Source organism: Carassius gibelio, chromosome B16, assembly GCF_023724105.1.
Source record: "Carassius gibelio isolate Cgi1373 ecotype wild population from Czech Republic chromosome B16, carGib1.2-hapl.c, whole genome shotgun sequence".
NCBI lineage: Eukaryota > Metazoa > Chordata > Actinopteri > Cypriniformes > Cyprinidae > Carassius > Carassius gibelio.
Genome location: NC_068411.1, coordinates 6,000,825 through 6,022,563, shown reverse-complemented (window position 1 = coordinate 6,022,563; position 21,739 = coordinate 6,000,825). Strand labels below are relative to the sequence as shown.

At 37.3% G+C, this 21,739-nt stretch overlaps 1 protein-coding gene across 1 annotated transcript in view; it reads right to left on the bottom strand.

Annotated features, from left to right (window-relative positions):
• Positions 1 to 21,739, bottom strand: part of LOC127974662 (glutamate receptor ionotropic, kainate 2) — a 192,828-nt gene that overhangs the window by 47,311 nt on the left and 123,778 nt on the right. The window contains exons 9-12 of the mRNA XM_052578097.1: positions 21,528 to 21,635; positions 20,688 to 20,801; positions 9,446 to 9,652; positions 3,780 to 4,003 (exon numbers count right to left, since the gene is read on the bottom strand). Coding sequence (XP_052434057.1) covers positions 3,780 to 4,003; positions 9,446 to 9,652; positions 20,688 to 20,801; positions 21,528 to 21,635 — 653 coding nt within the window. The remainder of the gene's footprint in view (positions 1 to 3,779; positions 4,004 to 9,445; positions 9,653 to 20,687; positions 20,802 to 21,527; positions 21,636 to 21,739) is intronic.

The window sequence follows — 21,739 nt, the reverse complement described above, 5'->3', positions numbered from 1 at the left end:
AGAATCAAGTTAACATGGAATCAAATTGTTGTACCTTAAATTTATTTATTTATTCCTAAGGTGTACACATTAGCATCTTAATAGTACATATTAGTACCTTTTGAAAAGGTATTACCTCAGTGATAGCTTTTATGACAGTGCGGCATCTAAAATGTAAGGTTTTCAAAAACTTAAAGATGTAGGCGAACAATGTATATGATAATAATACTGAATTAATAGAGAAGTTCATCTGAAACGGCTTTTCAACATATTTTCAGGCTTTATGAATCTCGCTTATTTTCCACATTGCTAATCTACTGTTCACAAACCAACCAATGTTCAATGGAGAAAATCTGGTCCAGAATGACACTTTCTCGCATTTGTTCCAAAACTGGTTGCAAACTTGAATCTATAAATAATATACTATAAACATGCAGTATATATGTATATTAAGAAACAGTGAGATAAGCTTGCCTTTGATAGGAATATGGTTTTACACGTACCAGGATCAGATAAAACTAAAAAAAGACTGATTTATTTGAAGCATTAGAATCAGAAGCAGCATTTGAGTATTGCATCAGCTGCATGATTTACAGCATCAAGGCAACACTTGGCAAGAACCAGTGTCATAAGCACAGTAAGTGTAACCCATGTACAATTGAGACGTCCTCGGCTGTTTTATCACCTGCTTTCGCGGAAAAGAGAATTAACTTTAAGGAGAGGAAAACAACAGGAACAAAAACAACTGCTGATATGCATTTGACTTTCATACTGTGCCCAGAAGGAAGGTTTCTAAATACTGCATGGTGAGAATAAGCCCTAGGAAACCCTCCACCAGTCCCCATTATGTCACTCTGTGATCTCTTTCTCTCTCGCTCCGTCTTTCGCTCTCACACGCAGACATGTTTGCTGCATATACTGCTTTAAAGTGCACATACGAAAGCAGTTGCACATGCACACATAAAGAAATGTGTACAAAGAGACGAACACATAAACACAGTAATGCTACCTTGTGTTGGGTCTTGTCTGCTGTGTGTTTCTGTTAAAGCATGCTGTTTAACTGTGTACTTGTTATTTGTGCTCTAGTTGAGAATTGGAAAGGTGAACACTTACCCAGCATTAACATTAATCCAGTTAAAAGGTAAAAGGTGCATATTCTGAACCAACTTAGATGACAGTTGTAGCTTGTTAGAAAAGTGTGTGATCATATTGCCAGTAACATTTATAAAGCACAAGTGCATTAACCATAAAACTCTTGGGCTAGCCAAGTTGAATGCGGTCAACCCAAGAGTTTTAGGGTTAAAATAAGGCCTTTTCTTTGGATTTCCCCCCACCATGCTTCAAATGAAGACCAATGGAATGTACCAATGCGTTTAAAATCGATCGCAGTGATTTATTCGTAGAATGCACCATAGTACAAATTTAAAGGAACATTCTTGGTCTATAAAGAAAAATAAAAAAAAAATGTAATTATGGGATGTATGGTTGTAGTTTAATTTGCAACATTCAAGACAGACTTTTTACATGTAAAAACAATTTTTCCCTATGGATCAAACAATTCTTTTCTTTTTTTTCTTTTTTTTTTGCTCTCTCTCTCTCTCTCTCTTTCTTTCTCTCTCCAGTATTTAACATTTATGTAAAGCCTTTAAAATCTTATTCTTCTCATGAACGGGTCATGCAATGAATTTCAGCTTTTTGCTAAATGTAAATAGGTATTTTTACATTAGGTATTTTGTAAATAAATTAAATGTAAGACTAGTAAGGCTGACATAAATATTCAAGATTAACTTTCATTTTCTAAATGCATTTAGAACAATTAATATGTGCACATGTTTCACTTCTATTTATTTATGTATTTAATCACAATGGCACAACTATACCTTTCGTATACAGAATTGTACAAAATTTGTACATCCTGCATATAGAGAGACGTACAGTATGCAGTTTTTGACTACTGAGTGCAAAAAAAGGCATCCTACTGTACATCTGTCAGTTTGGGAGCATTGAGGGAAAATATGAACTGAAAGATGTCAATGTTGTGCTTTGAAATACTGAGCCCTATCAGGTATAAAATAATCTATTTGGAAGCTATGAACATATATGAAAAGGCCCATTCTACTCTTTTAGAGTAGTTTCTTTACACAGCTGCTAACTGCTGCTTGCGGCTATATTTTTGTTCTTGATCTTTGCAAACTGAGTTACGAGTCGTAATTATTTTCTAATCAACATATTAACTTGCACTTAACCCAGAATATCCTGTAATTAATGGATAATTAGTCTGTAAAGTCTACTTACTAAAAACAATAAAGTGCTACATCCATAAATTAAGTCCTAAAAATGACTTGATTCCATAACTTAATTTTACCTCATTTAAACAGCAAATCTTTAGGATAAAGGCTATTTACTACAGTATCTGGGGTTTTATTCTAAGTCTCCAAAACAAGAGCTTATCACACAAGCAGTTTTTCAAGTGTTCACTGCTGCCCAAGGATTTCAAAGTTGTTAGTGTCTTCAACCAACTGTAAAATTATTTGGATTCTACCAATTTTGGAAAATGTGAATATACATTTACGTAAAATTACATAGAATGGAATCTCAGTTTTCCAAAGGAAATGTGAAGCAGGATGTGGAAAAACCCAATCAGAAAAGAAAAGTATACAAAATAGACACAGTAGGGACAGCGAGGGATGGGGGAGGTTGCGTTTCACACCAGAAAAATGCCTCAATCTCACTCTCACGCACGCTTGAACACTCCCACAAACCTATTTTCTGTCTTTCACATACATACTGTCTTGAAACTGTGATTTTGCATTTTTACTTTTATGGTTTGTGCTACTGTGCATTATCTGATGAGAGGCACATACTGTAGCTCCTCTTCGTCAAGACAGGAAGACCAAAGCAACCTTTATAGCTCCTCTCTAGTGGGTTTGCTATGTGTGTGTGCTTCTTTCTCCCCTTTTCTTTTTTAACTCTTAGTTATCTCATTTTCACACCTGCAGGTATTTCATATGTCTATAATTTTCCCATGAAACGACTGAGCTGAACCTCATGATGTTTCATCACGTAAATATTGGGAGAGTGGCATTCGGGATTCTTAAAGGAATAGTTAACCAAAGTCAGGGGTGTCCAAACCTGTTCCTGGAGATCTGTTGTCCTGCAGAGTTGAGCTCCAACCCTAATTTAACACACCTGAAGATTGTCAAGGTCAGGCTCATTAGAAACTTCCAGGCAAGTGTACTGGAGCTGGCTCTGCAGGACAGTGGCCCTCCAGGAACAGGATCGGACAGTTAAGACATAATTTACTCATTTTGGTCCATGTCCATAGAATAATTTTATTTTTCAACTAAAATGGATAGAGGTTAGGGCTGTTAAGCTCCAAAAATAAGAAGCAACATAAGAGCATAATAGTCCACACACCACTTGTTCTATTGTATACTATGCATTTTTTCCTCATGCAAAACTATCGTATGGCTTTTCTAAAGACTTGCAATATAGTGCATGGACATCTTTCATGATGATTTGAAATTTTGAAACAATTTTTATTGTCACTTTGAATCTTGGCAGGCTCATTTGCTTTGAAGAACTGACTTTATTTGCTCCATGGAAGAAAAAAAAGAGGTCATTCAGATTTGGAACGATATGAGGGTGAGTAAATAATGTTCGAATTGTTATTTTTGGAAGAACCGTTCCTTTAAGGCCACTTTAGTTAAATCTAAGAGTGAACTGTTTCAGTTAGCATAGAATGTTAATGAGACAAGGTTATGATGTGGGGTTATGTCTATATGTGGCTGGTATGTTACCTGGCTATGACAAACAGCACACAACTGACACCCAAGTAAGCGAGCAGAATATACATCCAGATGTCGGGGGACAGGGGGTTGAGAAAGGAGAACACCCCCGGGTTGGTGCCGTTGGGTTTGCGGTACAGTATACTTATCCCCAGCGTCATGAAGGGTTTGGAAAAGTCGATGACCTTCTCCCGCACGTACGTGATGGCCAGGGGTGCCACTGCAAGATCAGCTTTCTGCCAACAAATAAAGCACAGGGAAAAGAGCGATAGGCTGTAAATCAGGGCGAGCAGAAGCATTTAGAGGAAATCAAATTAAGAAAACAGGGCTTTTACACATCACACACTCTGCCCCACAGCATTTAAGAGGAAATTTAAAGCCCTCTCGTGGACTCGCGCTCTCTCTGTTGATTTACCTGCTACTGTTTCAGCACTTACTAAAGCCTTTCGTGATTTACGGGGTCTAAGGGACCGGAGGAGCGCTGAACCGAATCCACTCTCTCAGCTACCCAACTAGACTAAAAAAATGAACATAGCAGTTATGAAAAAGGGAAAATTAAGTGGGTTAAAGGTTTTAACACAGGTCTGACGCTGTTGGCTCTCTGTCAAACAGCCTGTGTCTCTTAGCATATGTTTCCAGGGTCAGTTTGATCTAAAAATAGTGTAACAAATAAAGGTGTATTCTTTAAACATTTGTGTTAATGTAAAAGAAAATATCTTAAAATGCCCACCGGTTTCCAAAAAGTCAATGGAAAATTTTGATTTTGACTTATTTGTGCATTGCGCTTGTTTCATTAATGACCATCCAACCTGATCTCTTAAGAAAACGTTATTATTTAACATTTTGACAAATTGGTGGTGAACTGGTGAAAATAATTATATATATATATATGTATATATATATATATATATATATATATATATATATATATACATATATATATATATATATATATGAAAATTTCACTTGATGAATTAGTAGTACATTTGTTTGACTCATTTGCATAAAAATAACATTTTACATTTTGACCAATTGGTAATTGCGCACAATTTTATGCAACTATTTCATGTTTTGAAAAATTTGTCTTGAATTTGTGTGATTTCACTGATACAAAAACATCTATATTTTATGTTTTGAAGAACTAGTGGTGAATTTGTACAAATTCTTTCTTACTAAACAAGTTTTAGAAAAAAAAGACAAGAATGTCCCCCTCTACACTTCACTGTCACAGGAATAGACAGACTGTTTGAAATATGTGTAAATGAAACCAATTTGTCAAAATGTTAAATAGTTATGAGAGCGTGAAGGACCATTTCCTTGCTAATATCTATTTGTTTCCAAGTTTCTAGGGTAAAGGATAAGAAATAATGCTCATTACAGAAGCAGATTACTTCCTGGAAACAAAAAAGTAATGTGCATTTTTTTTTTTTTAAACCAGTGTATTTGCTATTAAAACAACTGAAAATATTTCACTTTCCCATTTGGGCCGTATACTGTGTATTCACTTCAAGTAAGCAACATCATACACAACGAACTAGATCACTCCCATTGTAATCATAAAAAGTTGTCTATATTTAAAATCACTTCATACAAATTATGTTGGGGGACACATTGAGACACTACAGATTGAAAAAAAAAAAAATTGTAATTTACATGCAAGCAAAGCATTTTAAGGCATAATAGGCACACTCCCAATGCAAATAATATTGCAAAGGGTAGACACTATAATTATGCTGATCATTTTAGCCTAAACAAATTGCAGTCTATCTAGAGCGTTCCAGATCAGTCACTTAAGATCCTCCATTTATATTGGCTGCTGCCTCGGAAGGAAGATAATAATGCTCTAGGCAACTGACTTGTTTCTTACGCTTAAAAAGGCCCCTAACTACACAAATGCTACTCATCATGATTTCAAATTATTATTGTGTGTGTGGTTGCATGATGTTGTCATCACTGTGAGATCCACAGCTGCAATAGTCAAAACCATGTCTTCTTTGCATATCAGTGAGGAGTGTGACTGTATATACCATGTGAGGGCTGAAATGTGTCAACTGCTAGAGATTCTGCTGTACTGTTTATAGCACTGTACATTCTCAGCAAGAAAAAAAAAATCTAACTGCAAGCAGAAAACTACTGCATATAATCTGTTCTGCTTGCGGTGCAGGCAGCTTAATTGTTTATAATGGGAGAAACTGAGATGTGATGCTTCATTCATGTCCAGTGTAAACATCCCATAATAAGTTGTTTACAGATGTCAAGCAACAATTCAGCTTTTTACAGGTGTATTTCACAGGCGTTTGGTGTTAATACATTGTTTTTAGATTTGTTTTGAGGGCCAAATTTTCACAATTAACTAGTTGTTCATTAGCATGTATGTTACTAGCATATTAGCTTTCTCCTTCTTTCCAAAGCGCTTGGGCAGAAGCGCTCCTGAGGCATCTGCCATTGCTAAGCAACAATGACACACTCTCTCCATGAAGACACAGAAATTTCAGGATAAATGGATTTGCAGCACAAAAAAAATCACTTTCAGTAGCTCTGCTACAATTTTTTTTTCAAAACGGCAATCCATATACAGCTATGATCACGCTGTCCCTTCATCTTGGCAGAGTCTTCAATGTTGTTAAGGGAAAGGATGAAGCTGAATGTTTAGTTCTTGTCGCGTCTGCCCTAGACCCTCGGCACAAACATCTCAGGTTTCTCGATGAAAACATGAGAGAAGTAAGAATTATTTTTAATTTTTTTTTTTACTTTATCAGAACATTATTTTCCTTAATGCGAGTGGTGCGGATGCAGCCGCCGCCACCAACGATGAAGAGGATGCAATGCCCACTCATCGGAAAAGGCTGAGCCAGTTCTTCAGCGATGATTACAGAGAGTCCAGCCGAGACGAGTGGGAACAGTTCTTGCTGGAGCCATGTATTCCACCAGATGAGGATCCCAATCAGTGGTGAAACGAAAACACGAGGTGCTTCACAAAACTTATTCGTTTAGCACACCGTTATTTGTGAGTCCCGACAACATCTGTGCCGTCAGAGCGTGTTTTCAACGCGGCCGGCCTTATTGTTAACAGATAAGGAGCCGACTTTCCTCCGATCAAGTTTACATGCCCGTATTTCTTAACAAGAACATGAAAAACAATAGAAAAAAAGCACAAAAAAAAATAAATAAATTGCTGACAGTTTCAAAGTTAAGTGTAGGCTACGTTCTACAATAGCCCAATTGCTGCAGGCTGCTTTACGTTTTTTCTTTGTTCACTTTTTTTTTTTTTTTTTTTTTTTTGCTTTTAATCTGTACTTTTGTTTGTTTGCACGCGTTGTTAAAGGTTTTAATTTACAAAACACGATGTGTAATGTTCAAGTTTATTGTGTGTAAGCTTGTTCAAAATGACGGAAACATTAAATGTTGCTGAAAAATAACGTCTGTCTCATTAAACTTAATTTAAATAAACGAATATTCGAATATTTGTTTTTTGTGAGCTCAAATATTTGCATGCAATATTTGCGGAAAATGCCCATCCCTAGTGGCAATTCGCAAATATTTCCACATCGTGATGTAGATATGTGTGTGTTTGAATGAGCCGTTTTATGGGAGCGTGGCAGAGTCTTAACTTTGATAAAGAATATCTCTTTGGATTTGAGACTTTAGTCTTTGCAACTTTACAGATCTTCTTTATGTACCAAGAGCTTGTAACACTCCAAAGAGAAAAGAAAAATTTAGATTACATCATATGACCCCTTTAAAGACATATGACTTAAGATTTAAAGGCCACATTTTCAAGCCTAGTACTGTGGATTCATTGTTTGACTAAGTTTGATTGTAAATCTGAGATTATACCCGGTACGATTTCAACATGATAATTCTTCAACGAAACATCCATACTGAAACGATAAGGCCGTTATTCCTGCTCCAGAACTGATGGAGGGTCTGCTGTCGAACGGCTGACACCAGCTAAGATGGCTGTGCCCCTAAAACTGACATTTAGCTCAATTTCACTACATTTACTGTTACAATTGGTATAATTTCAGTCAAAATAAAGGCTTCCATCTAGAATTATTGGATTGTCTATAATTATTCCCAGAGGGGGCAAATTAATGCCAGAAGTGAGCAGATGTTGTCTCGCTACCTTCCTTTTTTTTTCTTCTAAAGTCCTTTGACAAGATATTTTTATCTCTAACACATCAATGTACGGGCAAACTGCAAACTCCAGACTGCTCTGAAAGCTTGTCAAGGCCAATTACAGTCTGTCCTGCTCTCATCTTGTGGAGTGGGGTGGTACAATGTTGCTGGGGAATGTTACAACAACACACACACCCTTCACACCACACGATCTGTCCAAGACCAATTGAGGAACAGTGACTAAGAGATATGTTGGAGCAATGGATACTATTGAATATTGGGAGTGCAGCACTCTTCTCAACAATGTGTTTATTCCTATTTTTTTTTTTTTTTTTTGTGGAATCTAATGAGGATGTCGAAGGGCAGTGTTTTCATCTGAATGTGTGTGTTTGTGAAAGTATGTGTGCTTGATAAGCTCTATGGGGGGAAACTAATGCCAGATTTTTCACTTTGTGTCCTCTCGGCAGTATGTGCTTGAGTTTTATTTTATAGCATTTCGTACCATCTGCTATGCACGCACACACGCACTGCTAATCTTATTTTCATATCTGTTTCCTCACTGAGAGCATCTCCTTTCATTGTATAATCTTGACAAGTCCCTTCTGCAGCATGGTGGGAATGCGTCAGGATTCTGCACCATCCTGAATTGAATTAGGAACGCCTTGTAAATTACACTACAATTTCTTAAAAATGTAATTAAATTTGAATCGAGGCAGCAAGCATGAGGCAAAATTCCAATTTGAATTCAAAGAAGTAGTTTTAATATGGAAGGATATTCAAAGAAATGTATACAAATGCAGTGTAGCATTTAATAATAATATTTTTTTTTATTTTATGTGTGTGTTTTATGTTATGTTATGTGTGTGTGTGTTGTCTGTTTCCAACATTAATAATTATATGAATTTATTCTTGAGCAGATAATCTGCATTTTAGAATGATAACTGAAGGATCATGTGACATAGTAAACAGGAGTAAATTATGTAAAATATATTTAAATATGTACATAAAACATTTTAAATTTCAATATTTTATAATATTTAAATTTTCAAAAGTTATTTATATTTTTGTAATTAATATATTTCAGAATATTTTTTTGATTTTCCAATTATTTTTTTTTTGTTTAAATAAATGCAGTAAATCTAGCTTTGTTGAGATGCACTAATTTTGATGCACTTTATGTATTGCTGTATGAAAGAAATACAATTTGCTTTAATGGCTTTGATAGTACTGAGAAATAAATCAGACTAATCAGTTTAGGGAAACATCAAGGAATAAATATAATTAGTCAAAATTAATGAGCATTATTTCTCACAAAACTTGTGTGTAATTATGTTTGATTTCTTTGAATTGCTATTCAATAAACTCTTCTTTTATTTTTATTTTTATTTTTTTAATTTTTTATTCTAACATCTTTGGTGTGGGCAGGGGGTGACCAAATCTATACATATTCATATTGATGATTCGAAAGGGAGCCAATTTCACTAAACCTTGCAGGGTTGTACAGAGCGGAAACACTGAGTGCAATCAAAACAATATTTGGATTGTGGAGTCTGACTCACATGGTCCATCAGTTCTCGGATCATGCCGTTCCACTGGCCCGTGCTCTCTTCCTGCGCTCCGTACTTGCCATCCTCCACCAGTCGTATTTCGTAGGTGAAGCCCAGGATGGCAGCCAGCTCTCGCAGCAGGTCGATGCAGTAGCCCTCGAAGCGATCGTTACCGTATAGAGGCTTATCTGACTTCTTGAACATCACGTAAGGCTCTTCCTGTGGAGAGAGAAGACATTGTGCTCTGATTGTCAGAAATATGTCTGATATATATCTGATAGGGCTTGCACACCCACAGAGATGTGTAGCTATAGCTATAATATATATATATATATATATATATATATCATGCAGCTCAAACTACAGTTTATAATATAATATAATATAATATAATATAATTTAATACTGTATAATATAAGCACATTAAAAAATACTATTTTGAAAAATATATAATAATAATAATAAAAATAATAATAATAATAATAATAATAATAATAATCTCTTCCTTTAACATGGTCTTAACTATTGTAATGCATGAGCAACAAATCAGCATTATAAGGCCATGTCTACACGAATCCCTATCCAATCTTTTTTTTTTTTTCGTCTCTAATATCTGCGTCCACAAAAAAACATGAAAACCGAAACAAAACGACGTAGAATACATGCCAGACCAGCAAGTGGCACTGTAATTCTGCCACAGAGATACAATAAAAACGGAGAAGACGACTTGGGCTATGCGCATAAACCTTAAGCGTGGTATACAAACGACCATGGAACAATACATTCATAAATCTGTGTTAACGTTAGTTAATAAAAAGACAGTTGTTCAGTGTTTGTTCATGTTTGCTGTTAGGTGACATAGCGGAGTCTGCTAGGGGCGAGACGTGGGCTGATGACATCATCATTTCAGAAAACATACGGATTCGCTGTCCACACGAAAACACAAGGGTAGCGTTTTCAGATTTACCCTGGGACCCGGTTTAAAAAAAAAATAATATTGGTTTCAGTCTCCCAAAACACTGGCTCCATGTGGATGAAATGCCTATACCATATAAAATGTATGCATATACAGACTGAGACAGCTGATCTTGGCAATATGAATGCAGATATCTGGTTCAGACAACAGGAAGCTGGTGTGAACTGATCTTTCTATACCACTGAGACTATTCAGGAAAATGTGTTGTGCCAGGGGAGCTGATAAGCGCTTTCCCGCCCCCACGCTGCTTTACCGCCCGCATATTCACGGTCCTAATGAACCAATGAGAGGCAGCCTGTTCACAGCAGGAGCCCAGCATAGAAACAACAGTTCCTCTCATGCATCAATGCTCTGTGTGTAAACTATTTTATTTTTATTTTTTTCATAATTTCTCTGACATTTGAAAACCTTGTCAGTTCAGCCACCTTAAGACCTGTACACAACAAGCACAACTAATCTAAAAAAACCACATATTAATCATTCAGCTTCAATACAAATTCAAATACAAATACATTAAACTATAAATGTATTACATTGCTCGCATTCATTCTATATGAAATATCAAACTCATCTGATAATACATACATTGCCTGTTGTAATGCAGAGAAATAGAAATACGCAATATTTCTGATACACAACGTAGACAAAGTAAGAAAGTCCTTCTTCGCTATAATGCAGTGGTAATATAATGCTTAAATTAACATTATTCATCTGAAGGCAGGACTTGATCCATAACTCAAGATCAGAATGTGAAAATGACAAAGTCAAAGTGAAATAGAATATCATAGAGACTTGGGTTAGCCTCTTTTGAAACGGGCCATTTAAAGTAACCACTTTCTAACTACCCAAAACACCTTAGCAACTGCATGTGAATGCAGAACACCTCAGGAAAAGAGTGAGAACCCTTAGCAACTGCATAACAATGCCCTGGCAATCACCATAGCACTCACAGTTTATTTTGTGAAATGTCACAATCTAGTTTCGTATTTCATCTATGTCTGGTCATGAATTCCGCTTGACTAAATTGCTCTTGGTGCATGAGGTTTTGGCCAGAGCTCTAAATCAAAACAGAGCATGAGAGCTCTGATATGTTAGCGGACTGGCAGACAGAGAACCTGTGTTGCTTCCGGCTCAGTCAGAGCTACCTTTAGTTTATGAACACTGATCGGATGCTGCTTCAGGCCTCTAGTGCTCAGATCAGATTTTCATTGGCCGAAAGCTGTGTCAAATAAGCCCCCGTGAGCTCTTTGTACTTGAGCGTTGTTTGTGCGTGTGTGTATTTCTATGGAAACAGTGCTGAAGTTGGAGAGGGCTGCTCACAGAAAGCGATAATATTTCATAACTGTCTGAGCTTTTTAAAGTCACGTAGCACTTTGACTCGAAGCTGAACACTCAGCGAGCGCCGCGGCTTTCTTTTCCATTTGGCTTTTGTTTGTGAATGGTTTTACATTCAGCTGGGTTTCATTTAGAGTGCTGAGCTCAAGCATCTGCGAGATCCACCAGTCTGTGCAGCCAACGTGTCATTCAGAAGAGTGCCATTTTGCTTGCAAATAGGTTTTTAATTAGTTTGATGATTTTACAATTATTTTGGGCTACTTTTAAAATGCATTCCTTAGCATTGTCTTTTTTTCTATACTTGTTCTCTCTTCTTCCAACTAAAATGTCTAGTTGTGATGAGAGACAGAGGATGAGAGAGCGTATGCTCGAAAGCTTGTCTTTGTGTGAATACGCATGTTTACGCCAAAAAGAAAGCAGATCATTCAAGGTCAGAATGCTGCAGTTGCTGATGGATAGGACAGCTACCCACAACTCTGAAAAAGATGCATCTTAATAACTGAAAATGCTCTGGAATGCTTTGAAGTACTTGTGAAATGTTTCACGGAAAAATAGCAGGAGATACATTACGTTTTCTCAAGTGCCAGAGGTCTCTGATTAATGTTGCTGAAAACCTGCTATTTCCACATTACAAAGCTCCCTTGATCAACAATGCGGATTCGGAGATGTCTGTACTTTGCAGCAGCAACTTCAAAAGTTTGTTAAAAGTCATCAAAAAGCAATTTCGTCATTTCATATTGAACACATTTTACATAAATCTCACAAAACCTGTCAAGATGTAGGGATCATATTGCACTCCAAATCAAAAGACAAAAATAGGATATTATATTTCGCCTAAGGAAGCAAAGCCCATTTGAAAACCATTAAGATATTTTGCACTGCAACATTTTTTGGATGTGATAATAGTTACATTACAAACATTATGGGCCACTACTTGATTTAAGGGTGGGACTGCACTGCCACAGGCCTAATGAATACTAGATGTAATTTAAGACCATATTTCACAATTTTAGGACAAAAGATGAGAAAAAATCCCATATATACCCCTGGGAAGTGGATGAAAGTGGACAAAGATACCAGGTGTAAACAGGGCCTAAACGCATTGATGCACTGCATTCAGTCTATAATTTACAATCATTCTACAAACACATTTTGATACGCTAGATAAGAATAGCCTTAACAAGAAAATCTTAGAGTTTTATCCTAGTCTTGCATTCTAATAAAGAATATCATATAATTGATGTTTCTTCTGTTGTAAGTTTATTTGGATAAAAGTGTTTGCTAAATGAATAAATGCAAATGTAATGTAAATGTAATTGTGTTATATTTCAGTCTAAGAAGCATCCAACCTGCCTCACACAATTTACACTACAGCCTCCTTAGGAACAGCAAATATTGCATCTAAACTCATAAAAGAGCAATTGACAGAATAAAAACTCTAATTAAACCAGTAATCCATTCAGCAGATGGGAAAGAAACAGCCCCTAAAAGCTAAGTTACCTTCCATTACTCGCCATCTAATTAAAAAAAAGGAATATTTTGACTCCTGGTAACAAATGATACTGGTTCATGTGTACCTTTTTATTTTCTTTTTTTTTTTTTTTATAAACCGGTTCTATCAATATGTTGTGAAGCTGTTACTCTGAGTGATATCTGGAAGTGAAAGGGGCTATTAAATCCAGTTGGAAATCTACACACGACACTTTGCTGCTGTTTTCTGAACTCAGCAACCCCAGATTGCTGCCTGAAATTGTGATGCTGAAAACATTCAGCTATTAATCAAAGACCTGGAGAACAAAACATCCTGGAAGATAAGAAATAAGAAAAAAGTATAACTGTATTGTGATGTGCGAGTCTACAGTACATTTACTGGGCCTCTGATGCACACTGCACAAAAAAAAAAAAAAAAAAAAAAAATTGCAACCACTATCCGAAAATCAGGAGATCTGTTCAGACGGACTGGTTCTACAATTTTTTTTTTTTTTTGCACAAGTCTGCCTGGAAATAAGTTAACAGCATTTTTGTTTACTTCACAACATAGGCTCATTGGAAAAAACATGTGTCTCTAAATACATTTCTACAAAACCTTTTGGCAAAACCAGTTGGAATAAACACTAAATCCAGTAAAACACAGACAAATTTTATTACTTTTCGCACAATGTATAATTTGCAGGACTACGGTTTCTATATATATATTTTTTTTCCACACAATTACTTGAAAAATATCATGTTATGAGATCAAAACAAGTTTACCATGCTGCAAAATTTAATAACTTATACTTATGAATTACAACACTGAAACATGGGAGGCATGAAAGAGCTGAGGATCCAAATGCAGCTTATTTATCAAGAGCATGGTTGAAACAGGCAAGTTCAAACACCAGCAAACAGGTACAATCTAGGGTGAGACAAAAGAGTAATCTGTAATCTGACAGTCCAAGGTCAAAAAACAAGGCAAGGCAAGTAAACACGGAGACAAGTAACACAATTAGGTTAAACGATATTCAGCAATGTGTGCATGGATGTGTGCAACCTTTATAGTGTCCCTGATAGGAAACAGGTGAGGTGCAATAATGAGATCCTAGCCAGGGGTTTATGGGAAATGGAGTGTGGAGAGAACAAAGACTAAATCCCTTACCATGACCCCCCCTCCCCCACTAAGAGCAGATTCCAGATGCTCCAAATAGAATAACGAGAAGAACTCACAGTCCACGGTGGAGTTGGAAAGAGGAATCATGAGGGGAGTGAAACAGGAGGATTCAGGGGTCCGACTGACAGAAACAGAGCCGGTGGATGGGGGGCCCAAGGCAAAGACGGAGAGCTGAAGAGCCAGGGTGACACTGAGGGATCGGAGGGCCATGGTGGAGCCAACGACTGAGGTGAAGGTTGGGAGCTTTGAGCCAAGGTGACAACAAGTTCAACATAGTGACTAGTAGAACTAGTGTCCTCCTTGACTGTGACTGGACAATCAGAGAGTTCAATAGTGGCCACCATAGTCATCACAGGACAGGGAGAGAGTTGACATACAGTCTTTATAGCTGTGACTGGACAATCAAAGAGTTCAATAATGGCCTCCTTGGCCGGAACAGACAGTTCACTGAGATTATCACTGGGCGCCACAACCACAGAAGGAATGGAGGCAAGTGCCGCCATCTCGGAAGAGACTGCAGTGGACACCATGTCCTCTGGGAGCACAGCAGCAGACACTGCTACCTCGGAATGTTCTGCAGAGTAAGCCGCCATCTCTGATGATGATGTAGCCAGTGCTGCTGCCTCTAGCAAATCGGTGATGGTGTGTGTGGCCCAGATACAACATAAAGCAACCCCTCATATAGGAAGTGTTGCAAAGAGGGGAATAAGTTCATGAGCAGGATGACTAGAGTGAATTGGTTTGGGGATAACAGCTGTGCATGCTGACACCAGCGGTGGATCGCCCATATTAGACACCAGTCAGGAGTACCAATGAACTGACCTCGGATTTCTGGTTGCAGCAGACAGGAAGTAACCAGACTTTGGATGATCAGCTGTAATGTAACAAGGCTCTGGCAGATCGGCTGTGACGTGATGAGGCTCTGGCCAATCAGCTGAGATATGATGAGACCCAGCAATATCAATTGAGATGTGACATGAAACAGGAATATTGGCTGTGACTTCACTTGACTCGGAGATGACAGCTGTGACATGATGAGGCTCTGGAATGGCAGCCATGATGGGACAAGACTCTGGACTGGCAGCCATTTTGTGGAAAATCTCTGAGCTGGTAGCCATTTCATGAACATTCTCTGGACTGGCAGCCATCTTGAAAACAAACTCTGGAGTGTAAGATACTGTAGGAATGCTGTGTTCCTCCTCCCCAACACCCACAGTAAATTGAGAACCACTTAGCCTTAATCTTAAGTCTAGATCGATATAGGATTCCAAAGTGCAGTGAGGTTCATGCAATGGCATGATCAAACTATGTGATTCAGACAGCCCTGCTCGAAAAAAAGATCATGAGGCATAACTCATCCATGTTGGTCAAATGGGCCAGCTCAACAAAGTCCATTACTTAGTCCTCAATGGGCCAATCTCCTTGACGGAGACACGTGATTTGTGCTGCTGGATTCATCCTTGCTGTTCTGGATGCAGCTTTTATTTAACAAGGGAGTGGTCGAAACAGGCAAGGTCAAACACCAGCAAACAGACAAAGACAAAACCCCTTATTGTGACAAGCGTCACATATCCAGCTTCATATGTATGGGTTTTCATATTCAGTAGGTTTGTTTGGTAGTTCACACAATGATTTAAATTCTAAAGCGCGAAAAACGGGACCTTTACATGCCCCATTATACTTTCACAATTGGTTGCTGATGAAAAGGAAATGACCATATTTGGATCTGAGAACATAGTACGGGAGAGAGAGAGAGATAGAGAGAGAGCTTTCCAGGTTGCAGACAGCAATCGCAGAGCGCCATGGTGATTTAGAACGCCAACTGAATTTATGAGAAATCTACAGACGCAAATAGACTAAAGGTGTAGTAAAATAAAGGCCTATATGTGTATTTTGGACTTTTTTTCCACCATAAGTCTGAAAGAAGACAAGTTATTGAAGATAAACAGCCCCAAATCTCAAAATTGACCAGTAAAAAAAAAAACGATGTTTTTGCATGTGTCTCACCCATAGACTGTAAAAAAAAAAGTCTCAAGTGTGGAGCGTTAGATAAACATCATACGATTTGTTTCGTCACCTCACTTAAGTAAAAAAAAGTTGCTAATCGACTGCATGATTCAATAATTACTTTATTAGAATTGCAATTATACATTTTTAAAACAATTGTTTTAAATTGCGTTGTTGCCTATATCGGCACGTTCGGCCGAAAAATAAGTAAATCGTAACGCAGTAAACCCCTTTTACATTCAGCATCAGAGGAGCATAATAAACATAATGATTAGCATCTCGGTCTGCTCTAGGAGATAACATCGTCATCGAACCTTGTCTGTCTAACCCCCGCAAGACGTTAACGTTAGTACCAAGCACTTCTTGCACTGCAACAACTCGCTAATCGAAAAACATAAGCAAATGTTATATAAAATAAATCAACTTACTGTGTGCTTTTTTAGTTGGAAAACAGCAGATCGCTATTCTTGGTCCTCATTGAGAAGCATCGCTTCTAAACTGAAAGATTATGATTTGAATTTGTGAGTGACAGACAAGTAGAAGGGTGGGGGCACACTGGGGGGCCAATCAGTTTTCAGGAGGGGCCAGTGCCCCCATGGTCCCTCCCCTGGCTACGCCAATGTTTAAATGTTGCGGGTGCTTTCGGAAATCCACTGTTATACCAATTTTGTATTTTGTAACACTATTGGATAGATTTAGTGTTGGGTTTGGGGTAGAGGATATTTCCAGTATGATAGAACATTAACTTTTATGTGAATGTGAATGTGAATGTGAAGTGACATTCAGCCAAGTATGGTGACCCATACTCAGAATTTGTGCTCTGCATTTAACCCATCCGAAATGCACACACACAGAGCAGTGAACACACACACACACACTGTGAGCACACACCCGGAGCAGTGGGCAGCCATTTATGCTGCGGCGCCCGGGGAGCAGTTGGGGGTTCAATGCCTTGCTCAAGGGCACCTAAGTCATGGTATTGAAGGTGGAGAGAGAGCTGTTCATGCACTACCCCCCACCACAATTCCGTCCGGCCCGAGACTAGAACTCACAACCCTTCGATTGGGAGTCCAACCCTCTAACCATTAGGCCACGACTTCCCTTTTAGCAACATTTCCTAGATATTTGAATTATGAACTACCACATATCTCAAGCAATATAATAAAAACACAGCCTATGTCAACCTAACAAAAACATGCCAGGGTCACATATTGAACCCACGTTTTAGCACCACTCACTGGACATTTCAGTCTGAAACTGCATCGAATTGTGCAGTATAGGTACGAAATAATCGTGTCGCAGAAATGTATGTAGAGGCACGTATTTCCAATGATCCGTTTTTTTATTATTTTTTTTATTTGCTGTGACTATTTGACATAAATTTTTATTCATATTTTTATTATTTTTTTACGAATCAGCTAAGTGAATAATTCAATTACCTATTCATAAAGACAGTCATTAGCTATGCTTCCATTCACCTATTTTTATGCACATTTTGGAATATTGCATACAAAACGCTGGATGGAAATGCCAAGATGTGCATAAATTCAAAAAATGTGCATTAAAAACGTATATGCACAATTGAGTGGAAATAACATTTTATTCAATAAGAAAAGTGCATTAACTACTATGGAAACACTTTAACCTAATAAAGTTCGCATCAAAAAAATCGCATAACTTGTGCGATGGGACTGGAAAACCTGACTAACCAGACTGATCTTGTTCCACCATCTGCATCTGAAATGTTGTTTTGGTCTATCTGAAATGCCTGAGTAAAGTCTGTCATCAAAAAGATTCTGCATGATTGCCTTACATGACTGCATTCCCAAACAGCAGCATCCACCTCTTTGATGCACTGGGTGGAAATGGTGCTTTATTTGCAAATGTTTTATGTGATATCACAGTTTCGCGCTTTATATCACAAGTGATATCACAAGTTTATATCACATTTTTGGATGGAGACATAGCTTGCTTCATTCCTGAATGAATCAGCCTTTTTTAATGAATTAGTCAAATGAATGATCAAGTGACTCAACGACTGACTGGCAGTGACTTAATGGCTGTTTCGTTTATATATTATATCATTTTTTTCTATAACTTTATATTTTTATACCAAAAAAAAAATATATATATATATATCTCACAACAGTGATAATGCAATTTAAGTAGCAGTGTAAATGCATTTATGCCACCTTGCTTATACCTTTTGCTGCATTACATACTACATAGTGTGTAAATGCCACTTCAGATGCAGCCTCTGGAATGCAAAACATGGATAATAGATTTCTTGATAATTGTTTAATTTGATTGTTAGCAACCCTGTAGTATTGTATTATCCTAAGTGTATTGATTGATAACATTTACTGACAAAAAAAATTGACACATTCACAAGTTTAGGAAAAAATGCCCTTATAGTCAAATGCGAACAGTCAATGAAAGTCTTTGCTTCCTATTACAGTGATAATGTCTCTCAACTCTTCTTTTGTTCCTTTTTTTAGAAATCTGAGAGCAAACCTGCAGCATGTTTGCTCACAGCCTATTAATAACAATTTCCTTTCTGCAGTGGCACAATGATGGCTTCAGAGGCAAACCTGCGGGCATTAAACTTTCATGTAAGGACTGACATTCACCGCTCAGCATTCACCCCTCCCAGCAGTCTCCTCTCACACTTTCTCTCCTTTCATTCATGACAGCTTTGATCCTTGGCCGTCTGACTCAGGCAAATAGCATTTGGAGCATTTAATGCATTCTGATTGGCCACTGAGAGTGAATGAAAACACTCACACTAAGCTTAAGATAAGTCATTTTGGAAGACTCGATCAGGGTTATCATTAACAAGTCTAAACCCATTTTAAAAAATCATTACATGAAATTTAAATATTTATTTTTTATTATTATCATTATTATTGGGCTGATGAGAGAAAACCAACATGATAGTTAGACTATTTTAATCTTAACTTGTCTTACACTTAGTAAGTAAATTAGGAAAAATAAGAAAATCCATTCCCTGCTTGCTGACACAAAGTATTGACGCTGTTTTTAATAATTCTCTACAACTGGGAAATGTTGCATTCATTTGAAATCTCTAAATATTTTCCGATATTTGAAACAGTTGCACCATTTGACATAAAGTCCATCATCAGAAACAATGACTGATGCAACAGCAAAGGAATTTAGAGGCGTAAAGCAGTGAGAGATTTTTCTTTTCTTTTTTTCTCAGAATACTGTCGTTCTGCATGATCAAAAGCACAACAAGTGAAGACGTGGAAATTCAGAGATGTAGAGTTTGCCACAAATGTCAAGTATAGATTGACTGTTTCCTGTGACACTAAACCTGTTAACCTCTACGTTGTCATTTTGTTTTCATCCATTCAATCAAAAGACAATTTGAATGCAAGTTTGTGACATTTCTGTGAATATTTGGATGTGATTTTCCAATAGAGTTAAGATCAAAAACATTGTGTATATATGCTTTGACAAAACACAGTTGCGAGAAAAGTGTAAGATAAAGTCCCTTCCACCTGCTTCCATATTTTAGGGTGAACATAAATACCCTTAAAGTGTAAGAATTAAACTCCAAATCAACAGCATAACACTCAAACAAACCATTCGCTCAACCACTCTGCTAATCTATCAAGTACACAAGTGTTTTTTTTTTTTTTTTTTTGTAAGGAAAAACAGCTCACTCACAGATGTGGTACTTAAATGAAAACAGTGAGCACCTTTAAAGAAAAGTGTGTTATACAATTGTCTGTAGAGAGACTGAAGAGTTTTCTTAGTGTATTTCATCAGTAGGCATGTCATCTGAAAAGATGACAGGAACAAAGCTGCTATCTTGATTGGTGGTGAGAGACCGGAATGGTTGGAACAGCCTAAAACCACAAACCCAGAGTGTTCCGTCACTCAGGGACGATGACAGTGTAATCTGACACCAGTGAGCTGCCTTTGGCTTCAAATATCAGAGAAGTTTTAGAAAAGAGGGCGAAGGGAGCAATAATATTTGAACAGGTTTTTCAAGGTCTGCAGTTTTAAAGCCTAATGTCAGTATATATATATATATATATATATATATATATATATATATATATATATATATATATATATATATATTAGGTTTTATTGGATTTTTGAAATATATTTTTAATGTTGTTGTTTTTTAAGGGTAAAATCAGACAAAAATACTGATAAATAAAATTAATTCTATATGCGATCACTAAAATATTATGCATGCAAAATAGACAAAATAAAGTGCATAGAAATAATGAAAATAATGCATTTTCATTCACCAGTATAGTGGACACCACCAGCGATCTGTTGGAGAGAGAATCCGACACGTTGGCTGCCTTTCCCTTTTGGTTTTCCGTCATGTTCAAACCACTTACAGGATCCCATGTCCCAATCTGCATTAAAAAAATAAAATAAAATGTAATATTTTAATTTATCTCTGAGATGATACAAAAAGCAGATCAATACTACAATAATGCAATAAAGTGCACTTTCCAACAAGTTCTCTTCTATGGCCAAAGAATCAGAATCTATAAGAGTTTCAGTGAATGTTGTGTGGGTTCTTTACTCATTGGGACACATTATATATGCAGAGGCTTAAAGGAAGTGATGAGAAGACCATGTTATCAAGTTATCAAGAGATGGAAGAGAGAGTAAATGAGAATTGCTTCAGCAGACCAGAGAACTGCGATCCCATTCCTCCCTTCTCATTTACTTCAGAGGACCCTCTTGAGAACTGACAACTCAAAACAAGATGACAAAGTGCAGACGTTCACGCACGTTCAGCTATCAGAAAACAAAGTACTTCAGAAAATGCACGGCCTGTAGTTTGTAATTGCAAATCACCTGTTTAATTCAGTCTTCATAAGGCTAAAGGGCTACTGAGGGCCTTATTATTAAGGGGATAAATTATTCATGAAGGTGCACACACATGTGGAAGAGAACCGGGAGGTCACGGTTTGCTTAGAGGCTCTCCGTGTGTGTGTGTGTGTGTGTGTGGGTGTGTGGGGGAGGTGTAAGTGTCTGGGTGAGTGTGTGTATTTACTGGTGTACACACGTTTGTCCTTATGAAGGACAGCAGGTACATAACTAAGGACATGTGAAGCAGAGGAATCCAGCACCTTTTCTAGCCCCTCTTCCTTCAGGCTGATCACATCCAGATCGAAATCTGTCCTCAGGCCATTGGTCCTGTTGAAATTTATCCGTCCGGTCAAACCGTCCCAGTGGGCCTGGAGTTGTAAGAAAAATATTCATTATAACCAACCTGAGACATCAGACGAATTCTTCCTTTCTGGCCAAACAGTGAAAATATGTCATTCATCAGAATTTCATG